At 43.0% G+C, this 23,311-nt stretch overlaps 1 protein-coding gene across 2 annotated transcripts in view; it reads right to left on the reverse strand.

The window, feature by feature from the left end:
- The window catches only part of GADL1 (glutamate decarboxylase like 1), a 490,491-nt gene that overhangs the window by 186,312 nt on the left and 280,868 nt on the right, over positions 1-23,311 (reverse strand). The window contains exon 1 of one of the 2 annotated variants that reach the window (XM_019946661.3): positions 3,081-3,290. The exons of the other annotated variant lie outside the window; for it this stretch is intronic. Coding sequence (XP_019802220.2) covers positions 3,081-3,117 — 37 coding nt within the window. The 5' untranslated portion in view covers positions 3,118-3,290. Of the gene's footprint in view, positions 1-3,080; positions 3,291-23,311 lie in introns of those variants that run through there. 2 annotated transcript variants of the gene reach the window in all.

A 23,311-nucleotide genomic window follows, 5' to 3' on the forward strand; every position in this document is an offset into this window, starting at 1 on the left:
ACACATATACATGTATCCATTCTTTTTCAAATTCTTTTCCCATTTAGGTTGTTGAATAACACTGAGCAGAGTTCAGGGCACTGCCTGCTAATGTGGACCCATCTGCTGCAGCCTGAGAAAGAAGGGACCCCTGGTCCACCTGCTCCAGAGAAGGGCTTTAGAGAGTGTCCCATGGAGCACTGCCTTCTCCCTCAGAAAGGCCAAGCTGCACTTCATTCCTAGCAACCAGAGGGTTCCTGCCCCAGGGGCAAAGCACAGGTTCCTACCCTGGGCAGAGGGGCAGAGGAGCTTCCACTTCCAGCCCTTTGAATACTGATGGCCTTTACTCCCATTTTCCCACCCAAAGGAAGTGGGAAGAATGCTGCTCTCACTTCAATGAGCTTAGAGACACCTTCCAGGGGCCTCTCCAGCATTCTACCTGTGGTCCCTGAATAGGATGGTGGAGGATGCTGTGGGCCACCTGTGGACATTCAGCATTGTGGTCCAGCAGGAGGCAGCACAGGCTCTGGGTTAGGTGTTAGGGGCATGTGAACACTCAAAGCTGACAGTCACCCTCTCAGAGCCTCGGTTTTATAAAAAAATATTAATAATAATAATAAAAGCAGATAGCAATAGTTCTCCTAGCTAGTGAGGGTTAGAGAAGCTGGTGCTTGTAGCTCAGCATAGCAGGTAAGTGAGTGTTCAATAAATGTGAACACTTCTTATCCTAAACGAGGGATCAGCCACTGGGTGATAAATTTTACCTACAGTGGGTTTCATTTAAATTATGATCAAAAGGAGTAAATAAAAAGTGAAAAGTTTACAGACAGAAAGAAAACGAAGTGATATAGAGGAGGCCAAAAAAATTACGCAGAAATTTTGTTCCTGAATATCATGGTTTCAATTTTATTCCAACATCAGACTTACAACAGGCTATAAAAGTCAGATTTTCAACAGAAAAAGTTTCTGTCCCCTGCTATTAAAACTTAAAATTTTCTTCCATTTTAAAAGTGTTTCAACAAGAAACAAAGCTGCATAAAATAAAAACGATGACTTTGCAGGCCAAAATTATATGGAAAGTTTGTGTTATGATTTCAAACCAAAAGGAAAAATATGATTTGAGTCCAAATAATTCTTTATTTCTAATGGTATTAAAATTTGAATCTGGTATAATTAATTGCCTAAATTTCTCTGGGATGTACTATGGGCAGATTATAAACTGGATCAAAACATGAGGAGTAGAATAAGAATTCTTTATCTGCAACAGGATTCCCTATGACATTCTTCCATAATGTATAGTCTGTAACAGATACTCAAACCAGAGAGCTTGTTTAACACAGGCGTGTCATTTAACATACTCATTCACATGTCACTTTCACAATCTTGTCAAACATACTTGGAAATTTACTAAGTCTGACAGATACATATCCAGTCCTCTTTTAAGATGTCATAGCAAACATTTGGCACAATTGGGTGTTATTGGGCATGTTATCGCCTTGTCACCTGCTCAAGGATAACCAGACTGACAGCAGCCTAGGCCTTTTGGTATCCTCCGAAATTCAGATTTAAGGTTAAACTTTGCACTTTGCTATTCACATATAGTAATTACTGAAGTCCTCACAAGTTACAGACATGCCTGGTTACAAGGACATATGCTTAATTTAGGAAGACTAGATACTTTTTTAAAGAAAGCTTTCTATCAGAGTTCTGAAGGGTTTGTGGCTTTAAAACAGGAATTAAGATTCCAAACAAAACAAAACAAACAAAAGAGTGCAGGGCTAAGGTAGTCAGATACAATTATCCTGACCATCCCTGCCTCATATAAAGAAGCCTGCCATATTATCAGGAATTTTAAAAAAATTAGTCTTATGTATCAATCAGTTTTCAAATAACCATTTGTCTTAGATTACACTGTGTGCTGACCTTAGAAACACAAAAGTAATCATTTTACAAAAAGTTCCAGCAGAGTGCCAGTTTATTATGTTATTGTAAACAATAACCATGCAACTTAAAAAAATATATTTTCAAAAGAGGATCCAGGACAGTGATGCTGAGAACTCTGCCTGGGACTGTGAAAGGAAGGAATGAAATATTTTTTGCAGCACAGTGATTCTTGCCTTACCAATTACTGTGCAAAATTCCTGGTCCGCAGGGAACCCTGGCCTGTGCACCTGCCTCACAAGCCCCCAGAGTTTCAACTTAAAAAGCAACTTCATTAAGTCGTGTTCAGTACAATCCGAAAGGGTTATTGATGCAAAGACGAGTTTATTCCTGGAGGAGCGATCCTCCTAAAAGGTCAACAACTAAGTAGCTAATAGCAATAATGATGACCTTTCAGGGCAGGGCTTTTGAACCACAGGTAACCGGAGGCAGTTAAGGGGTCAAGTTTGAAATCTTTAGCAAACATGCAAATAGGTGAATAGGTGAATTTTGATGGGAAAAAAACGTTCAGAATATTTCATCACCCGTTCAAAGCAACCTGAGACGCTTCCCTCGCAGAATGGTACAACCATTATTTCCCAGTAGAACTAAGAGACACCCGAGTTCTGAAGTCAGTTTGGGGAATTCTGCTGCACGATTCCTTCTTTAAACGAGTAACGTCCCGGGTCCCCCACCCCACAGGCTCCAATCCGAAGAACACGAGGGCATCACTCACTCTGTAACATGAGGTAGCCTCTTTTAACGCCTGTTTGTGGAGGTGGGGGTGGAGGGGTGTTGCTGGGTACATCCCAAAGTAGAAGCAAAATCATTCCTTAAAGGGAAGGAACTCCCACCGTGTCTAGAGAAACCCGCGGCAGCGCACTGGTCAGTGAAATCAGCTCTGCATTTGATTTGACAAACCCGCACAGCGTGGCACTGCGTTCCAAGAGCGGTTCTCTGCGCTTTAGAAAAGTTAACTTGTTTCATTCTAAAAAGAACCCCAAAAAGAGCAGAAAAGGAGCAAAATTGCAGGAAGACGAGGACTTCCTACCCACACCAGCCGCCTAACCGGGAAATAAATAACCCTCCTTCTGGTCCCCCTGATCCACCAGCACCGGGAAGTTATACCCCGCGTGGGGCCGGTTAAGGACTAAGAGGCCGCGGCGCCTGCGAGTCGTTACCGTCCAGCGGGCGCTCGCGGTCCGGGTGGCAGCTCATCTCTGCTCCGGCTCCGGGCGGCCCGGGCGCGGCTCCCGCAGTCCAGGCGGCGGCTGCAGTTGCCGAGGCAGCGCCCGCCGTGGGGACCCGCAGGTGCGCGCGGCAGCCGCTGGGCGCTCGCCACCGCGTGGGGACGGATAGGGACGCGCTCGCGCTGCCTGCGCTCCGTAGCCCGAGGCCCCGGCGCCAGCCTTCTGCGGCCCGCGCCTCTCTATTAATACTTGGCGAGCTGCTGGCGGCCTGCCACCCGCTTGACCCGGGGCCAGGGTCCCTCTGCCAGAGCTGCGAAGGGCTGGGGCACGGTGTGCGGGGGCGCGGGGCATTTGCCCAGGTGGGAACGGACAGGGCGCACCCCCAGCAGCCCTTCAGGGTAGAGACTGGACACGAGGTTGGGTGAGTGAGCCTTGGCCTGTGACCTTCCCAGCATCCAGTTTTTTGTAGTCACCACCTCGCTGGGTCTGATCTGGCCAGAGGAGCCCTAAGCTAAATCTGATGCCCGCTCCAGGCCACCAGCGCAGGGAACCTATTTTAGGGCAGCCGTGGTGAATAGGATCCGCTACCCATTCATTCAGGCCTGCCTTGACATTTAAGAGCTCCACAAGCGAATGTCTTGCCCCAGATCCCATTTCACCCTTTTGCCTCTGCAACATTACAAGTTTGGAGAAGGGAAGGCGTCGGCACCTTGTCCGGTGGTAAAGAACAAAACGAGGCGGTGAATTCGAAAGGGCCTCTATCTGTTTGGTCTTTAGACTCAAATGTTCACAACACTGTAATTGCTCCAGCAAGCCCCTGCAAGTTAGGCTTCAGCCATGTTCCTATTGTAAATTTAAATTTAATCAGCGAGGGCTGCTTTTTTGTCATCCCTCCAACACGTTTCATGTTTAAATTCCCTTAGGAGCTTTTAACTGAGGCCGTTGAGATGACAGGAGCAATCGGTGAATACCATTTCACAGCACACTGATGACAACTACCTTATAGAACTGCATTTGTAATCCACATCCTTCAAGGGGCTAAAAAAAAAAAATCCTCGTTTACTTTCTTAGCAGGTGAACTATTTCCTCTGGCTGCATAATTAAAGTCCATATCAGTGAAGACAGTGCAGCCCTTTTTTCTCAAATAAGAATTGATTATTCCTAATATACATAAGACTAGAGTTATTAAAAATATTAAAATTAAGACCCTGCAGACAAATTTTATGAAGTTTCTGAGACCACCCTCCCTCCATCTACTCTTCTGTAGGCAGTTTCACCAGATAAAGGACTGAGATCTAGTGATGGAAGCATAAATAAGAACTTCAGGAGTTAAACTTTGGTGACTCTATTAAAAAAAATTTAAAGGAGTATACACTCTGGCAAGTTTTTCATTTAATTAATTTTTTTAGCTTTGTAGTAAGTGGACCCTCTCTACTCCAGCTCAGAACAGTGACCAGTGTCAGCCTCTGCTAAATTAAATACCTCTCTGTGTGAGGCAAACCAGGACCAACTGGGCCACAGTGGACTCTAGAAATGTCAATTTAAAGACCTGTTCCCTCTCCCCTCCTGCACCAACCAGGGAACATGCCATTTAAAATTTCTTAGATTGAAAGCCAGAAACTGCTCTATAAGCTCACCTCTTACTGGCTTATCTCAACTCTCATATTTACTCCTATGACAAAGGCATTGTGTTATATTCCTTCTTGCTTTCATTTCTCAATTACTTGGCACTTCCTCTGTGCCAGTTACTAGGGATTTCAAGAAAAATCCTGCCCTCAGAATGCTGTAGTGTAGTTGAGAGAGATGGCTTAGAACCAGCTACTTTTTCATCATCTGTTTCATGTTCCATGAAAGATATGGGGCACTGAGGAGCCACAGCTGAGGGGATGGCTAATTCTACTTGAAGGATTAAGAAATGTTTCTAACCAGTACTGACCATTTTCACTAATGATAGTAGCTATTATTTTTAAACATGTACTGTGAGCTAGGCACTCTGCTAAATGCTTTTCATACATTCCCTTCTATAATCCTTATATGGGATTGGGAATTGTTATTACCCCCTTTTTACAGATGGACAAACAGAGGCTCAGCTTTAGTAATTTGCCCAGAAACACAGAGGGGAAGCATTTCAGAACCATGATTAGAAGGCAGCTTTCTGTAATTACAAAGCCTGTGCCCAGTGTCTACACTGGGTTGCACTGATTAGCAAAGATACTTTCCACAGTCTATGATAAGAGCTTTTCACCAAAACCTTTCAGGAAAATGGGTCCTTGGAAGGTACACAGACAGGCCGGCTGGCGTTGCAGGAAACTGGACTGCGCCCTGGCAGTCTTGGCTCCCTCACAGAGTAGCATCCACATTTCATAACAGGGTGGGACCCAAAAATTGTTCTTAAGAAAAAAGTTGGGAATTGTTGTCCCAGGCAGGACTGCTGTGAGAACACCATTCATTCATTCATAAATCCATTCAACATCTGTTGAGCACTTACTCTGTTACACACACTTTGCTGGAAGCTGATTTCATCTCAGCAACAGATCCCCCTAGGAATGCTCCAAGGAATTAGGAATTTACATTGAGAGAAAGGAAAGAAAAAGTATCTTTAGACTCAGAGTTGGTTGGCCATTGGGCCAATTTACTGGAGGCTGAAAAACATCCCTTTTGCTGGACAGGAAGTGAGAGAGAAGAAAGAAGATCCTAAGCATCTATTCCAATGAGAAAACTTCCAACTTAGTCACACCTGCTCAAGGAGGCCCACAGTTGTATTGGTCTAAAATTCTGGAGGCATGTTCAGCTCTGGGACGGTAAAATGTAATGATTAGGAATCCAGCCTTTTTGTCAGACAAACACTACATTCAGATGCTGACCTGTCAGATCTTGGGTCAATGATGATCCAGTATGGTCAATCCAATACTGTCCAGTGAATGAGTAGTAACTTGGGCAAGTTTTACAAATAGCCTAAGGCTCCATTTTGTAAAATGGGATTAATAGTATAAACCCTATAGGGTTTTTGCATGATAATCTTTGTATTGGTAAAGATGTATTAACAGTTTCTAGTAGCAGAGAACCAAATTAGCAGTGATTTTAAAAAATTAGATTATTTTTCTCCCTTAACATGAAGGTAGTAGAGTTAGATGGTCTATACTTGGTACTGAAGCACCATGACTTCATCAAGGACCTAGAAGCCTTGTCATTTTCTGCTCCAGCATCCTTAATACAAGCTTCAGCCTCAGGACTTCCTCATGGTCACAAAATGGCTGCCAGAACTCCAGACTGACTCATGTTCAAACAAGGAGAAGGAAGAGGGAAAGGGCAAAAATAACACCTGACAGCTGAGTCGGGTCCCTTAAAATAACTTTCTTGGAAGCCTTATCCAACAACTTCCGTGTAAAATTCAATATATATTTCCTCTGCAAGAGAAGCTTGGAAGTGTGTGTGTGTGTGTGTGTGTGTGTTAACCTGGGCATTTTACAGATTCTGTTATCCAGGGAAAGGCAGCTAGCAATCTGTGCCATAGTTGGAAAACCATTTGACACAGTGCCTGGCACAAAATAAGTTTAAAGAGAGATAGACAGAGGCAGAAAGAGACAAAGAGAGACAGTAGCTGTGTTAGGGAATCAAGAAGTTCCCCCAAAAAACAGATGATAACAGGACTGGTCTGAATGTATGTGCATGTTGGGCAGGGCAGCGGGGAGTTTGGGTCAGGTGGGTATTTTTCATGAAAGAACATTCATTCATTTTATCAGTTTCAAGCAGAGTTCAAAACTGCCAGGAAACATCACTTAGATTATAATCAGCACACTTTGGTGCTAAATACCTAAGGAACACAACTTAGAGAAATCAAAGAACTCAGGACAAGAGGAAGAAAGACTACAGCAAATTCATAGAAACAAAAATGGAGAGAAAAAATGAGAAAGTTATCCACCATTTACTGTTTTGAAACAACCTAAGTGACATCTGGCTACCTTAAGAAATTTTTTTTAACAAGCACTTTATTAGGATATCAAGGGCATCAGACTTGACTGGAGGTTAGAAAATCAGACTTAGAAGTCAAGCAAGAACCAAGCCAGGTCTGAAAGTTCAGTAAGGAGGCAGCACAGCAGCATCTTTTTGAAGGGACAGGTCTAGCCAAGGATGCCCCCCCACCCTGAAAGCCCCATTGCCACCCTCAGACCCTACCTCAAGTACCCAGAAAGAACGGAACTTCTTATTTTGGGATCACTTGATCAAATCAATCAGATGAGTGCACCGGATTGGCCAGCCTGGATCCAATGGTGGATACAGGATGGATCTCTTCCCTTTGGATCTCTTCCCCAGGTGCTGAAGTGCCCCCACTATTACCATACTCAAATAGAGGACACACACACACATAGGAAGGAAGGATAGATGCAGGACAGCCAAAAAAGACAAATGTCACTACAATATCCCCGTAAGCCAAGCTGCATTGTGAGCACATGTGATCTTCACAAGAATCCTGAGAAGCAACTGTAGGGGTTAAGAGCGAGCCTTCCCCAAATGTGCCACTTTTGCAAGGGGATTGTTTTGAGCTAAAGGCAATCAAGAGTCTGTGGGTTCAAGAGAAATTACTGCCCCTCCCTTAACTACTTAGGAGAACGTAAATTGGGAATTTTTCCCAGAAAAGAGTTACTACTGAAGATAAACGTTATCTAAGTGGCCCCATCTATATGCCAGGACAAATGTCTAATTACCAAATATCTGTTCTCCTTCTGATCATCCTGTGAATTGCCCTCCTGTCCTTGGAAGCCCCAGGCCCCTATTCCACTCCTTAGATCAGAATGGCATATATATCTCATTTTACCTTTCTGTCTCTGAAACTCTCATGTATGTAGGGTTCCTGTACATTTGAAATTAAAATTGACATTCTTCTGTTCCTGTGTCTCATGTCAATTTAATTCTTAGACCAGCTAGAAGAACCTACAAGGGTAAAGTTTTCTTCCTCCTCAACATAATTATTATGACCTCCATTTTATAAATTTTATTAGGCCTTTGTCTAAGGCTACATACTTAGTAAGCAATAGAGCTGGGATTCAAACTCATGGATTTTAAGAGTTCTTCCTTTTTCTAATCTGTGACATACTTCCATCTTTTGTTTTATTTGGATTTGGCATCATAAGAAAACACCTGCCTCACTGGGGCTAGGGTCAAGGGATTTGGAAGCTGACATTGGGATATTAAAACTCACTTGACATTGAACACAGTTCTTGCAGCTAACAGATGACGAAGACACAACAGTTATGCTTTGATGATGTGACAGGCACTGAGTTAAATGTGGTACACAAGTAAGACATGGTCCCTCAGAGAACACTGTCTGGTAGGGGAAATAGATGTGTGAACAGTTAACTCAAAATGTGTTGTGTTAGATGTAACAATAAAAGTAGGTACAAAAGTATGTACAAAAGTAGTGATGAGCAGGCAGCAACTGTGTCAGAATGACCTGGTTTTGCTTGGTAACAAATAAGCCATCAAATCCCTGTGGTTGATGACAACTAAGATTTATTTCTCATTCCTGCTAAATGTCCATCATGCATCTGGTGCAGCTTTCTTCATCACCCAGCCAGGACCCAGGATGCTGGACCATTGCTTCCTCTGGACCATTAACAGGCAAATCATGCTCTATCTCTGTTACAGGAATAACAGCCATTATTTCTGGTGATGGTTAATTAGGCAAAGAAAGTCACATGGCCAAGCCTGACATCAATAGTACAGGAACATAACAGTCTTCCCTCCGAGAGGGACAGTAAATGTTTGTAAACAAGGATATAGCCACCTGGGAGAGGGTAGCAATGGGAAAAGCTTCCCCAGAGAGGAGAAATAAGAAGTGACTGGGATCAAGATAGACTCTGGAATCAGCCTGGTTTGAATTTCACATCTACCACTTGCTTCATAACCATTGGAAAGTCACAAAAATTAGCTAAGCCTCCTTTCCCTCAACAGTTACTATAAAGAGTAAATAAAACAAACATTTAGCACAATGCCTATAATACTTGGATATTATAGTACATAGTAAGCACTTCATAAATGTTAGCAATTATTGGTGTAAAGAGCTGGCTTTTGAGAAATGAACACAAGTGTATCATATTAGGAAATGAGGTGGAATGCCAGTTTTCCAGGCAGAGGGACCAACATAGGCAAAGTGTTGGCATCAATAATGGGGTTGGTGTTTCTCAGAAAGGCTAAAGTGGGGAGATGGGGGTGCCCGGAGATAAGGTCCTAAAGAACCTGTAGTCCATGTTTAGAAGCTTAGACTTTCTCCTGGAGGCAGCGGAGACCCAGTGGAGAGTTTTAATCTGGGGCAGATGGAGAGAGGCAGTGGCATTATGGAAGATGGATGGAGGGTGAAACCAGAGGTGAGGAGACCAGTCATTCTAATAATCCAGGTGAGAGATGGAGAAGTGCTGCCACCAGGGAGGGACAGTAAGAATGGGGAGGAGAGACAGGAAGGAAAGAGTAAGAAATGTGTACAATCTGTATGTGGTGGGGGCCTCTGTCTGCCTTCTCCACTACTGAAGCCCCAAACCCAGCACATCATCATGCATGAACCAGGCCCTGAGTAAGGAGCTATTAAGTGAACACATCGGCAGGACTTGTGCTGTGACTAGATTCTGGTCTCCCTTCTCTCAGTGTTTTCCAGATTCCAGAGCTTTCCAATTAGACTCACCTCCGCGCCCATTCCTATGTCTTGGATGGGAACCTGAAATCTATATTTTTAACAAGCAATATTGATTAGAGGTAAGAAACTAATGATCAACATGAGAAACCCTGCTAAATTGATTAAAATATTATTAGCTGAGAAGAACAAGGGAGCTGTGTATGTCAGTGAGGTACCATTAGGTGATCTAGGACTTTGCATTCCTTTTTCTGTTCTGGGAACTCACGTTTGTATTCTAGAGGAGTTACATTATGGTTAGTTATGTCATTTAAAAAATAAATGTCTTTGTTGTAAGCAGTGTGGCTTCCACCCACTATTAGGAACCCTGGCTAATATACTAAGTTTCCTAGAAATCCTGCCACCCCATTGGCTCACGCTTTGGGTTTGATCAGAAAGGCAATGGCAATACCTCTAGAATGTTCCTTCTTGGAGTGTAATCTGCAGAACAGCGCCAGTCTGGGAAGTGCTCATAACTGGTCCATGAATAAGTTCAGACAGAAAATGAGGGAGTCATTTAGAAACTGTAATAGAAACAAGCTCAGCACCACTGACATCTTGGACCTGGAGGTGGTTGAATGCTCCGTGCATTCTAGGCTGTGTGGCAGCATCTCTGGCATCTACCCACTAGATGCCAGTAGCACCTTCCTCTCGATGAGGACAACCAACGTCTCTAGACATTGACAAATGTCCCCATGGGACAAAACGTTCCTGGTTGAGAGCCACTGCTTTATAGCAATTTGACAGACTAATTTTATGTCTGATGTATCAAATAATATAAACATCAAATTGGGATTTGCATTATGTATATCTTTTTATTTCATTTTTCTAGTAATTTGTTATTATCATATTTTACTATTAATTTAAGGCAGATTTAAAACATGGTCCTTCCCACGGATAGTTTAGAACACACTAATACGAAAGGTCACTCTTAAAATACAGAAGTGTTCCTTAGAGGAAAGGGTACACCTGGATTATCCTTCATCTCTCTGCTGTAATAACCAGACGTTACAAGGTGACTTATGAAGAAATTAACTAGCCTTTATGTTTTATGGTTTTGCTCCTGTAGCCAACATGGAAAGTCTCCAGCCCTCCATTGCTACAGAAAAAGAAGTGTCTTCTGGTGAGAGTAAGCAGTTCTCTTGTCTTTCCCAGGACAGAGGAAATTTTGCTGGGGAGGGCATAGGCCAAGACAGACAGACCCTAAAATTCTTATGACAGAAAGGCCTAGGTCAGAGGTCACAAACTACCCAGCCACCAGCTGAATCTGGCCTACAAACAGGTTGTTTTTGGCTTCTACCTTGAGTTTTTTAAAAAATCAATTGCCAAACTATTTCTCATGAAAATCTCATTCTCAGCATCTCTTGAAAACTCAGAACCTTTTGGCCACAGTGGGCTTGGCTTCCCTCATGGTGTCAGTCAGCAGAAACTGAAAAGCAGCCACTGTCCTTAGTGCTCTTCTGCTGTCCCCTGACAGGCCCACCTCCCGGTGCATGTGGGCATGTGAGTTGGCAGAGCCTGGGATAGGCCTCCAGAACAACTAATTGGAAAATTGGAGAAACCTAGATGGCAGAGAATTTGACCTTTGGTGTGGAAGGAAATGGGGCCGACGACTCCCCAAGCCTGGGGGAGGCAGGTCAGAGGTTCAAACAATTGCAGTAAGTTACACAGGTCTTGGCCTGGACCCTGGGGGCTGGAGGTAGGCAGGCTTCAGAAGGGGCTGGAGATACAGGCACCTCTGGAGGGGGAGGCAGATGGCGTCAGCCTGATCTTCCCGACTGTTCCTTTGGAATTTGAGCCACGATTCTGGTCTGCCTGGTAGGTGATGACCCCCACCAGCTGGTGTGCAGGCCCCTCTCACAACACCAATTACTTGGTATTGTCAGACTCAAGACTCCCCTGCTACAGAATGCCTAATCAACCCAGCAAGTGAGTGCTTGAGCCAAACTTAATGGACCTTAGGAAAATAAGTAACTGTGACACTGATTGCACCCTGGGTGCCAGACAGCAATTGCCATCTGTTAGAGAAATACTTCGTGAGTATCTACCATGTACGGGCTGAGGCTACAAAGACAGGTCAGACCAACAGTAGTCTCTTCCCTGTGATGCTCTCAGCTCAGGAGTGGAGGCAGATGTGTAGAAAGATAATTAGGACACACTGGGTGAATCAAATCCTGCAGCAGAGAGAGCATAAGTAACAGGTCTCTGCTTGGAGAAACACGGGCTTCTCAGAGGAGATGGCATTCATCTGGGCTTAGAAAATGAGGGAGTGTTTACCAAATGAAGAAAAGAAAAAGAGTCATTAGCCACAGGAGTCAGCTTGTGCAAAGCCAGAGGTTTGCAGGTTTGCTGAAATGAGCAGCAGGTCAGAGTGGCAAGCACAGGGGTGGGGTGGGGTGGGGGAGTAAACAAAGTGGTGGGGATCTGAGAAGGGGTTTGGGGTAAAGTGGTATCTTCAAGTCAAGGTGTTCAGACCTGAGCTTGTACATTGAATGTCAACTCAATGGGGTATATTATCAACTTTGTTTTTTTGAAAGTCAAATCTGGTGACACATTAAAGATAGACTAGACAAGAAGAGCTGGAGATGGACAGAGCAATTCTGAGGCCATTGGTAAACCTGAACTAAGGAATAAGGAGGTAAGGAGGAATTTTCTAGAAAGCTCAACACTTGCATTAAAAGGGGAGGTGAGGAAATCTTCAAGATGGCGGAGGAGGGAGACATGGAGATCACCTTCTTCCACACAAATACATCAGAAATACATCCACATGTGGAACAACTCCTACAGAACACCTACAGAACGCTGGCAGAAGACCTCAGACCTCCCAAAAGGCAAGAAACTCCCCACGTACCTGGGTAGGGCAAAAGGAAAAAGAAAAAACAGAGACAAAAGAATAGGGATGGGACCTGCACCAGTGGGAGGGAGCTGTGAAGGAGGAAAGGTTTCCATACACTAGAAGCTCCTTCACTGGCAGAGACGGGAGTAGCTGAGGGGAAGCTTCAGAGCCACGGAGGAGAGCGCAGCAACAGTGCAGAGAGCAGAGAGCAAAGCGGAGAGATTCCCACACAGAGGATCGGTGCCAACCAGCACTCACCAGCCTGAGAAACTTGTCTGCTCACCCGCCAGGGTGGGCGGGCCTGGGAGCTGAGGCTCAGGCCTTTGAGGTCAGATCCCAGGGAGAGGACTGGGCTTGGCGGTGAGAACACAGCCTGAAGCAGGCTAGTGCGCCACAGCTAGACGGGAGGGAGTCTGGGGGAAAACCTGGACCTGCCTAAGAGTCAAGAGACGACTGTTACAGGGTGCGCGAGGAGAGGGGATTCAGAACACCGCCTAAACGAGCTCCAGAGACAGGCACGAGCTGCGGCTACCAGCACGGACACCAGAGATGGGCGTGGGACGCGAAGGATGCTGCTGCTGCCACCAAGAAGCCTGTGTGGAAGCACAGGTCACCATCCACACCTGCCCTCCTGGGAACCTGTGCTGCCCGCCACTGCCAGGGTCCCATGATCCAGGGACAATTTACTCAGGAGAACGCACGGCGTGCCTCAGGCTATTGCAACTTCACGTGCCTCAGGCTATTGCAACTTCACACCACCCTCTGCCACCGCAGGCTCACCTCCCTCCTCCCGGCCTGAGTGAGCCAGAGTCCCCGAATCAGCTGCTACTTTAACCCTGTCCTGTCTGAGCAAAGAACAGCTGCCCTCAGGCGACCTACACACAGAGGCAGGGCCAAATCCAAAGCTGAGTCCCAGGAGCTGTCCGAACAAAGAAGAGAAAGGGAAATCTCTCCCAGAAGCCTCAGGAGCAGTGGATTAAAACTCCACAATCAACTTGATGTACCCTGCATCTGTGGAATACCTGAGTAGACAACGAATCATCCCAAGATTGAGGTGGTGGACTTTGGGAGCAACAATATATATTTTTTTCCTTTTTCTCTTTTTGTGAGTGTGTATGTGTACGCTTCTTTGGGTAATTTTGCCTGTATAGCTTTGCTTTTACCATTTGCACTTGTCCTAGGGTTCTCTCTGTCCATTTTTTTTTTTTTTAGTATAGTTTTTAGCACTTGTTATCATTGGTGGATTTGTTTTTTAGTTTGGTTGCTCTGTTCTATCTTTATTACTTAAAATTTTTTTTAATATTATTTTTTATTTTAAGAACTTTATTTTAGTTTACTTTTTTCTTTCTTTCTTTTTTTCTCCCTTTTCTTCTGAGCCATGAGGCTGACAGGGTTGTGGTGCTCTGGGTGGGTGTCAGGCCTGTGCCTCAGAGGTGGGAGAGCCGAGTTCAGGACACTGGTCCACCAGAGACCTCCGGGCTCCACGTAATATCAAATGGCAAAATCTCTCCCAGAGATCTCCATGCCAACGCTAAGACCCATTTCCACTGAAGAACCAGCAAGCTACACTGCAGAACACCCTATGCAAAACAACTAGCAAGACAGGAACACAACCCCTCCCATTAGCAGAGAGGCTGCCTAAAATCTTAATAAGGTCAAAGACAGCCCAAAACATTCCACCGGATGCTGTCCTGCCCACCAGAAAAACAAGATCCAGCCTCATCCACCAGAACACAGGGACCAGTCCCCTCCACCAGGAAGCCTACACAACCCACTGAACCAACCTTAGCCACTGGGGGCAGACACCAAAAACAATGGAAAGTACGAACCTGCAGCCTGCGAAAAGGAGACCCCAAACACAGTAAGTTAAGCAAAATGAGATGAGTAAGAAACACACAGCAGATGAAAGAGCAAGGTAAAAATGCACCAGACCAAGCAGATGAAGAGGAAACAGGCAGTCTACCTGAAAAAGAATTCAGAATAATGATAGTAAGAATGATCCAACACCTTGGAAAAAGAATGGACAAAAAACAAGAAGTGTTTAACAAGGACCTAGAAGAACTAAAGAGCAAACAAACAATGATGAACAACACAATAAATGAAATTAAAAATTCTCTAGAAAGAATCAATAGCAGAATAACTGAGGCAGAAGAAAAGATAAGTGACCTGGAAGATAAAATAGTGGAAATAATTACCGCAGCACAGAATAAAGAAAAAAGAATGAAAAGAATTGAGGACAGTCACAGAGACCTCTGAGACAACATTCAACGTAACAACATTCAAACTATAGGGGTCCCAGAAGAAGAAGAGAAAAAGAAAGGGAATGAGAAAATATTTAAAGAGATTATAGTGGAAAACTTCCCTAATCGGGAAAAGGACATAGTCAATCAAGTCCAGGAAATGCAGAGAGTCCCATATAGGATAAATCCAAGGAGGAACACACCAAGACACATATTACTCAAACTATCAAAACTAAATAAAAAGAAAAAATATTAAAAGCAACAGGGGAAAAACAACAAATAACATATAAGGGAATCCTCATAAGTTTAGAGCTGATCTTTCAGCAGAAACTCTGCAAGCCAGAAGGGAGTAGCAGGACATCTTTAAAGTGATGAGAGGGAAGAAACTACAACCAAGATTACTCCACCCAGCAAGGATCTCATTCAGATTCGATGGAGAAATTTCAACCTTTACAGACAAGCAAAAGCTAAGAGAATTCAGCACCAGCAAACCAGCTTTACCACAAATGCTAAAGGAACTTCTCTAAGTGGGAAACACAAGAGAAGAAAAGGATGTACAATAACAAACCCAAAACAATTAAGAAAATGATAATAGGAACATACATATCGATAATTACCTTAAATGTAAATGGATTAAATGCTCCAACCAAAAGACACAGACTAGCTGAATGGATACAAAAACAAGACCGGTATATATGCTGTCTACAAGAGACCCATTTCAGACCTAGGGACACATACAGACTGAAAGTGAGGGGATGGAAAAAGATATTCCATGCAAATGGAAATCAAAAGAAAGCTGGAATACCAATTCTCATATCAGACAAAATAGACTTTAAAATAAAGACTATTACAAGAGACAAAAAAGGACAGTACATAATGATCAAGGGATCAATCCAAGAAGAAGATACAACAATTGTAAACATTTATGCACCCAACAAGGAGCACCTCAATACATAAGGCAAATGCTAACAGCCATAAAAGGGGAAATTGGCAGTAACACATCATAGTAGGGGACTTTAACACTCCACTTTCACCAATGGACAGATCATCCAAAATGAAAATAAATAAGGAAACAAATGAAAATAAATAAGGAAACAAATGAAAATAAATAAGGAAACAAAACATCTTGTTTAAATGACACATTAAACAAGATGGACTTTATTGATATTTATAGGACATTCCATCCAAAACAACAGAATACACTTTCTTCTCAAGTACTCATGGAACATTCTCCAGGATAGATAGTATTTTGGGTCACAAATCAAGCCTTGGTAAATCTAAGAAGACTGAAATCGTATCTAGTTTCTATTCTGATCACACTGCTATGAGACTAGATATCAATTGCAGGGAAAAAATCTGGAAAAAATACAAATACATGGAGGCTAAAAAATACACTACTTAATAACCAAGAAATCACTGAAGAAATCAAAGAGGAAATCAAAAAATACGTAGAACAAATGACAATGAAAACACAACGACCCAAAACCTATGGGATGCAGCAAAAGCAGTTCTAAGAAGGAAGTTTATAGCAATACAATCCTACCTCAAGAAAAAAGAAACACCTCAAATAAACAACCTAACCTTATACCTAAATCAATTAGAGAAAGAAGAACCAAAAAAACCCCAAAGTTAGCAGAAGGAAAGAAATCATAAAGATCAGATCAGAAATATATTAAAAAGAAATGAAGGAAATGATAGCAAAGATCAATAAAACTAAAAGCTGTTTCTTTGAGAAGATAAACAAAATTGATAAACCATTAGCCAGACTCATCAAGAAAAAAAGGGAGAAGAGTCAATTCAATAGAATCAGAAATGAAAAAGGAGAAGTAACAACTGACACTGCAGAAATACAGAGGATCATGAGAGGTTACTACAAGCAACTATATGCCAATAAAATGGACACATTTTATTTCATTTTATGAAATGGACACATTCTTAAAAAAGCACAACCTACCGAGACTGAACCAGGAAGAAACAGAAAATATAATCAGACCAATCACAAGCACTAAAATTGAAACTGTGATTAAAAATCTTCCAACAAACAAAAGCCCAGGACCAGATGGCTTCACAGGCGAATTCTCTCAAACATTTAGAGAAGAGCTAACACCTATCCTTCTCAAACTCTTCCCAAATATAGCAGAGGGAGGAACACTCCCAAACACATTCTATGAGGCCACCATTACCCTGATAACAAAATAAGACAAAGATGTCACAAAGAAAGAAAACTACAGGCCAATATCACTGATGAACATAGATGCAAAAATCCTCAACAAAATACTAGCAAACAGAATCCAACAGCACATTAAAAGGATCATACACCACGACAAAGTGGGGTTTATCCAGGAATGCAAGGATTCCTCAATATACGTAAATCAATCAATGTGATACACCATATTAACAAACTGAAGGATAAAAACGATATGATCATCTCAATAGATGCAAAAAAAGCGTTAGACAAAATTCAACACCCATTTATGATAAAAACCCTCCAGAAAGTAGGCACAGAGGGAACTTACCTCAACATAATAAAGGCCATATATGACAAACCCACAGCCAACATCGTTCTCAATGGTGAAAAACTGAAACCATTTCCGCTAAGATCAGGAAAAAGACAAGGTTGCCCACTCTCACCACTCTTATTCAACATAGTTTTGGAAGTTTTAGCCACAGCAATCAGAGAAGAAAAAGAAATAAAAGGAATCCAAATCACAAAAGAAGAAGTAAAGCTGTCACTGTTTGCAGATGACATGATACTATACATAGAGAATCCTAAAGATGCCACCAGAAAACTACTAGAGCTAATCAATGAATTTGGTAAAGTAGCAGGATACAAAGTTAATGTACAGAAATCTCTTTCATTCCTATACACCAATGATGAAAAATCTGAAAGAGAATTTAAGGAAACACTCCCATTTACCACTGCAACAAAAAGAATAAAATATCTAGGAATAAACCTACCTAAGGAGACAAAAGACCTGTATGTAGAAAGCTGTAAGACACTGATGGAAGAAATTAAATATGATACAAACAGATGGAGAGATATAGCATGTTCTTGGATTGGAAGAATCAACATTGTGAAAATGACTATACTCCCCAAAGCAAACTACAGTTTCAATGCAATCCCTATCAAACTCCCACTGGCATTTTTCACAGAACTAGAACAAAAAAATTCACAATTTGTATGGAAACACAAAAGACCCCGAATAGCCAAACCAATCTTGAGAAAGCAAAACGGAGCTGGAGGAATCAGGCGCCCGGACTTCAGACTATACTACAAAGCTATAGTAATCAAGACAGTATGGTACTGGCACAAAAACAGAAATACAGATCAACTGAACAGGATAGAAAGCCCAGAGATAAACCCACGCACATATGGTCACCTTATTTTTGACAAAGGAGGCAAGAACATACAGTGGAGAAAAGACAGCCTTTTCAATAAGTGGTGCTGGGAAAAGTGGACAGCTACATGTAAGAGAATGAAATCAGAACCCTCCCTAACACCATACACAAAAATAAACTCAAAATAGATTAAAGACCTGAATGTAAGGCCAGACACTATAAAACTCTTAGAGGAAAACATAGGCAGAACACTCTATGACATAAATCACAGCAAGATCCTTTTTGACCCACCTCCTAGAAAAATGGAAACAAAAATAAACAAATGGGACTTAATGAAACTTCAAAGCTTTTGCACAGCAAAGGAAACCATAAACAAGATAAAAAGACAACCCTCAGAATGGGAGAAACTTTTGCAAATGGAGCAACTGACAAAGGATTATCTCCAAAATTTACAAGCAGCTCATGCAGCTCAATATCAAAAAAACAAACAACCCAAGAATGGGCAGAAGACCTAAATAGACATTTCTCCAAGGAAGGTATACAGACAGCCAACAAACACATGAAAGAATGCTCAACATCACTAATCATTAGAGAAATGCAAATCCAAACTACAATGATGTATCACCTCACACCAGTCAGAATGGCCATCATTCAAAAAATCTAGGAACAATAAATGTTGGAGAGGGTGTGGAGAAAAGGGAACCCTCTTGCACTGTTGGTGGGAATGTAAATTGATACAACCACTATGGAAAACAGTAAGGAGGTTCCTTAAAAAACTAAAAATAGAACTACCATATGACCCAGCAATCGCACTACTGTGCATATACCCTGAGAAAACCATAATTCAAAAAGACTCATGTACCACAATGTTCACTGCACCTCTATTTACAATAGCCATGACATGGAATCAACCTAATTGTCCATAGGCAGCTGAATGGATAAAGTAGATGTGGCACATATATACAATGGAATATTACTCAGCCATAAAAAGAAACGCAATTGAGTTATTTATAGTAAGGTGGATGGACCCAGAGTCTGTCATACAGAGTGAAGTAACTCAGAAAGAGAAAAACAAATACCATATGCTAACACATATATATGGAATCTAAAAAAAAAAAAAAAATGGTTATGAAGAACCTAGGGGTAGGACAGGAATAAGGATGCAGATGTAGAGAATGGACTTGAGGACACGGGGAGGGGGAAGGGTAAGCTGGGATGAAGTGAGAGAGTGGCATGGACATATGTACACTACCAAATGTAAAACAAATAGCTAGTGGGAAGCAGCCGCACAGCACAGGGAGATCAGCTCGTTGCTTTGTGGCCACCTAGAGGGGTGGGATAGGGAGGGTGGGAGGGAGATGCAAGAGGGATGAGATATGGGGATATATGTATATGTATAGCTGATTCACTTTGTTATAAAGCAGAAACTAACACACCATTGTAAAACAATTACACTCCAATAAAGATGTTTAAAAAAAAAAAAGTGGGGGTGGGAGAGAGAGAACTGCCTCAGCTTTCTGCCTAGGGAGACTGGGTAGATGATGAACCTATCAACAGAAAGTAAAAAAACGAATAAAGTACTAAAATCGTGTTTGGGGAAGATGCATCAGTAATGAATTGTTTGGGATCAATTTGAAAGAACTGTGGGGCCTCCAAATGATGCTTTAAAATAGGGTACTAGAGATTCCAAGTCCAAGAGAATGAGAAGGAGATACTAGGACAGAGATTTCACGGATGGTGGATGAAGCCACGTGCAAGGCTGACATTGCCAGAAAGAGGAGAAAAGAAAGGCCAGGAAAGAACCTCAGGGAGCCCCAAATGTAAGAAGCAAACAGAGGAGAGGATGCAGCAACAGGAGAGAGAAAAGACAGTTGGAGAAGCAGGAAAGTAAAGTCTAGACAACAGAAGCAAGATCAAGGGGGGTGTTGGGATGGTCACCCTGACGTGCTCGCAGAAGCCAGGCCAGAAGAGATGCACATGGGACAGAGTGATGCAGAGGCCACCACTCAGAGCCACTTCAAGGGGTGGTGGTGGCCAGAGCCAGAATGCAGTGGCTGAGGAGCGACCCGAGGGTTTGTGGAAGTAGAGATGGCCAAGGTGAACTATTAATTCAAAAAGCTTGATGTTAAAGATGAGGAGAGAGTCAGAGGCATGATGTGGCCTGTGGTGGTGGTGTCTCAGCTTTGTCTTGCTTTTCAGACTTCGGGGTGGGGGGGCGAGTTGGGGGTCAGGACTTGAGAATATTTTCAGGGAGCGGGAAGGACCTGGTGAAAAGAGTCTCGCTGACAGTGCAGTGGAGGGGGCTCTGGACCGTGCTCCAGTGAGGCCATCATCTGGGACTGAGGGAGGAACCACAGGCCGTCTGGTTTCGCAGGTGTCATGGGAGGGAAGGTGACTTGAGGGAATGTCTCTGGAAAACCTCACATCCTCCCGAGACTTGTTATGCCCCAGCAGATGGGTGGCATTCCCCCAAGACCCACCAAATCAGAATATCTGGGAGACAGGCCCATAACCTGCATTTAAAACCAGCACCCTGGGGCCACCGTATGAGAAAGGCCATGGAGTGACAGTGGAAAGAGTGGCCTCTGAACCAAAGTGCCTGTATCCAGCTCTCATCTCTGCCTCTAACCAGCTGTGTGATCTTGGAAAACTTATGAAGGGTCTCTACGCCCCTTCTGGTTAGTGAGGATGATAGCGCCTACTCCACAGGAGGACTGATGGGGAGTAAATGAGTTGGCCTATGGAACACATTTACAGTCGTGTCTAACACGTAAGAAATGCATGCGGACTGAAAAAAAAAGCACAACCTAAAAGCTGAGACATATTTCATTTGGTGGACTTGCTGAAGACTTAATCCTGGGATGCAGCCTCTCAGACAGCTCTGAGGGACAGCTCCGAAGAGGTAAGGGAGGAGCCAGGATATACAAGGGGTTTTGCAACAAAAACCAGGTAGTTGGAACATCAAAAGTTTACTGTTAATTAAAAAAAACCAGGCATCTCAAGTTAAGGAATTTAATGCTTTTCTATGTGTGGGAAGATGCAAGAATATGGGCTTACTGAAATCACTCCTCTGATATGCACCTTAGCTATCCAGGGCCAGGATTCTGTTTTTCTCCACCCTGAGTCCCCTCAGGATGCACAGTCGGGGGCAGCTGCAGAGGCTGCTGGCTTGATGGCCCCAACATCCTTTGTTTACTGATATGGCAGGCAACATTCTTGGTCCACATGCACAAGAATGTGAACATTTATTGTTTTTCCCACACCGTCTGCCATAATAATTCTGCTTACAGTTTGCCCACAAATCACCTGGGGTAGCTTGTTAAAATGCCAAATTCCACTGCTGAGACTCCAGAGATTATGATGGAGTTGGTCTTGGTCTAAGGTCAGAGCTTGAAATTCTACAGTTTGTTTTTTTACTTTTTCAATATTTATTTTTTTACTTTGGCTGTGCTGGGTCTTAGTTGCGGCACGCAGGATCTTTGTTGCGGCATGCGGGCTTCTTAGTTGCAGCATTTGAACTCTTTAGTTGCAGCATGTGGGATCTAGTTCCCTGACCAGGGATCAAACTCGAGCCCCCTGTATTGGGAGCACGGAGTCTTACCCACTGGACCACCAGGGAAGTCCCAAAAATCTGCATTTTAAGCAAGTCCCTCCTCTTCCCAGATGATTCTGGTGCAAGTGGGCACAAGGACCACACTTGTAGAATCATTGTTCTGTAGGATTGGCCAACAGGCTGGCTGTGCCTCATTCCCAGCTCTGCCCACACATGGGAGGGTCAAGATGGCCACAAGGTCTTGCGGGGGCCTCACAAGAGTCCACAAAAAGGAAGGGCTGCCAATTAGAGCTAATTGTGACAATTCTAAAAACAACTTTCACTCTTAAAAACCCTTGACTCTCAAACTAGTCTCACCCAAATTAGTCATTTAATTGCTACTGGTGTTTTATTTGGGGGCAAAGAAACTTTGAAAAGAGACACCTGTGATTATGTAGGAACTAAGTTTCAGGGACATGAGGTCATTTTTTGGTGAATTTATAGCACAGCTGTCCCTGTATATGTTGGTTTCAAACCTGACATTTTAAAAAAACAAGAACTGTAAGAATGTAAATGGGCACAGCAAACCAAACATTTTCTTCCAATTGGGTAGTGGTTCCACAATTTCAGCTTGAGTACTCAGTAAAGGGATGGTTATTTATTTTCCTAAATAAAAGTAATGGAAAAAATGATTGGAGGTGAAATTAGATTCCTCCTGGCAACTCTATGTAATGAAGGGTAATTGAAAAGGAGAGGCCAGGTGTCTGGCCTCCTGCGTGCAATGCAAATGAGGCTCCTTGTTTGCTAGGGTTTTTTCTGGGCAACTTTTAGTTAACTTACCTTGAGACCTGGCTTCTCCTGCTGAGGAAAGGGGGTGGTCTAGTGGGTCAGCTTCTACTCTGCCCCAACCACAGTGGATTCGTATTAATTTACCAGGGTTCTCTGTATTTTGGATTAAAAACATTTGAGTTTTGCTGGCTTAACGAGGCTTCTAGAATCATTGACCTGAGGTTGCAAACAGGCTGTCTGAAGCCATCGCTGGCCCACAGAGGTGCTTTCCTTGTGTTGCCTAGTGTTTTTAACATTTCTAAATAGTCGCTAGGTTTTTTTCTTAACTGAGAGACTTCACATTAAATTCAGATTTCAAGCTCTTAAAAAAATATAGGGTCATGACCCAGATTCCTGCATGTTTACAATGAGTACCCATTGCTCCCTTTATACAGGAAAGGTAGTCTATGAACTAACTGCCCTGTGTCTCAGTTTCCTCATCTGAGAAATAGGGTTAATAATTCTGCTGCCCCATAGAACTGTGGTGAGCAAGGAGCTGACATATGTAAAACACTTAGTGCCTGGCTTTTAACAAGTGTCACAGTCTCCACCCAGCCCGGTTTATTTAAATTCCTATCAGGCCCTTATATGCATTTGCATTTGTGACCGTTACTATAAGCCATGCAAAAGATAATTGATACAGAAATTTCTGGAAAGCAAAGGAAATTGTGGGGAGTTAGTACCTTTTTTCCAAAAAATGTTGGCCGTAGGGAATTTAAGATCTAAGGAGAGCAAGACTAATCTGCTGAGGAAAACAAGTAAAGAGGCCAAATCTGTAATGCA

The sequence above is a fragment of the Tursiops truncatus genome, chromosome 10 (assembly GCF_011762595.2).
Source record: "Tursiops truncatus isolate mTurTru1 chromosome 10, mTurTru1.mat.Y, whole genome shotgun sequence".
In the NCBI taxonomy this organism is placed as follows: Eukaryota; Metazoa; Chordata; class Mammalia; order Artiodactyla; family Delphinidae; genus Tursiops; species Tursiops truncatus.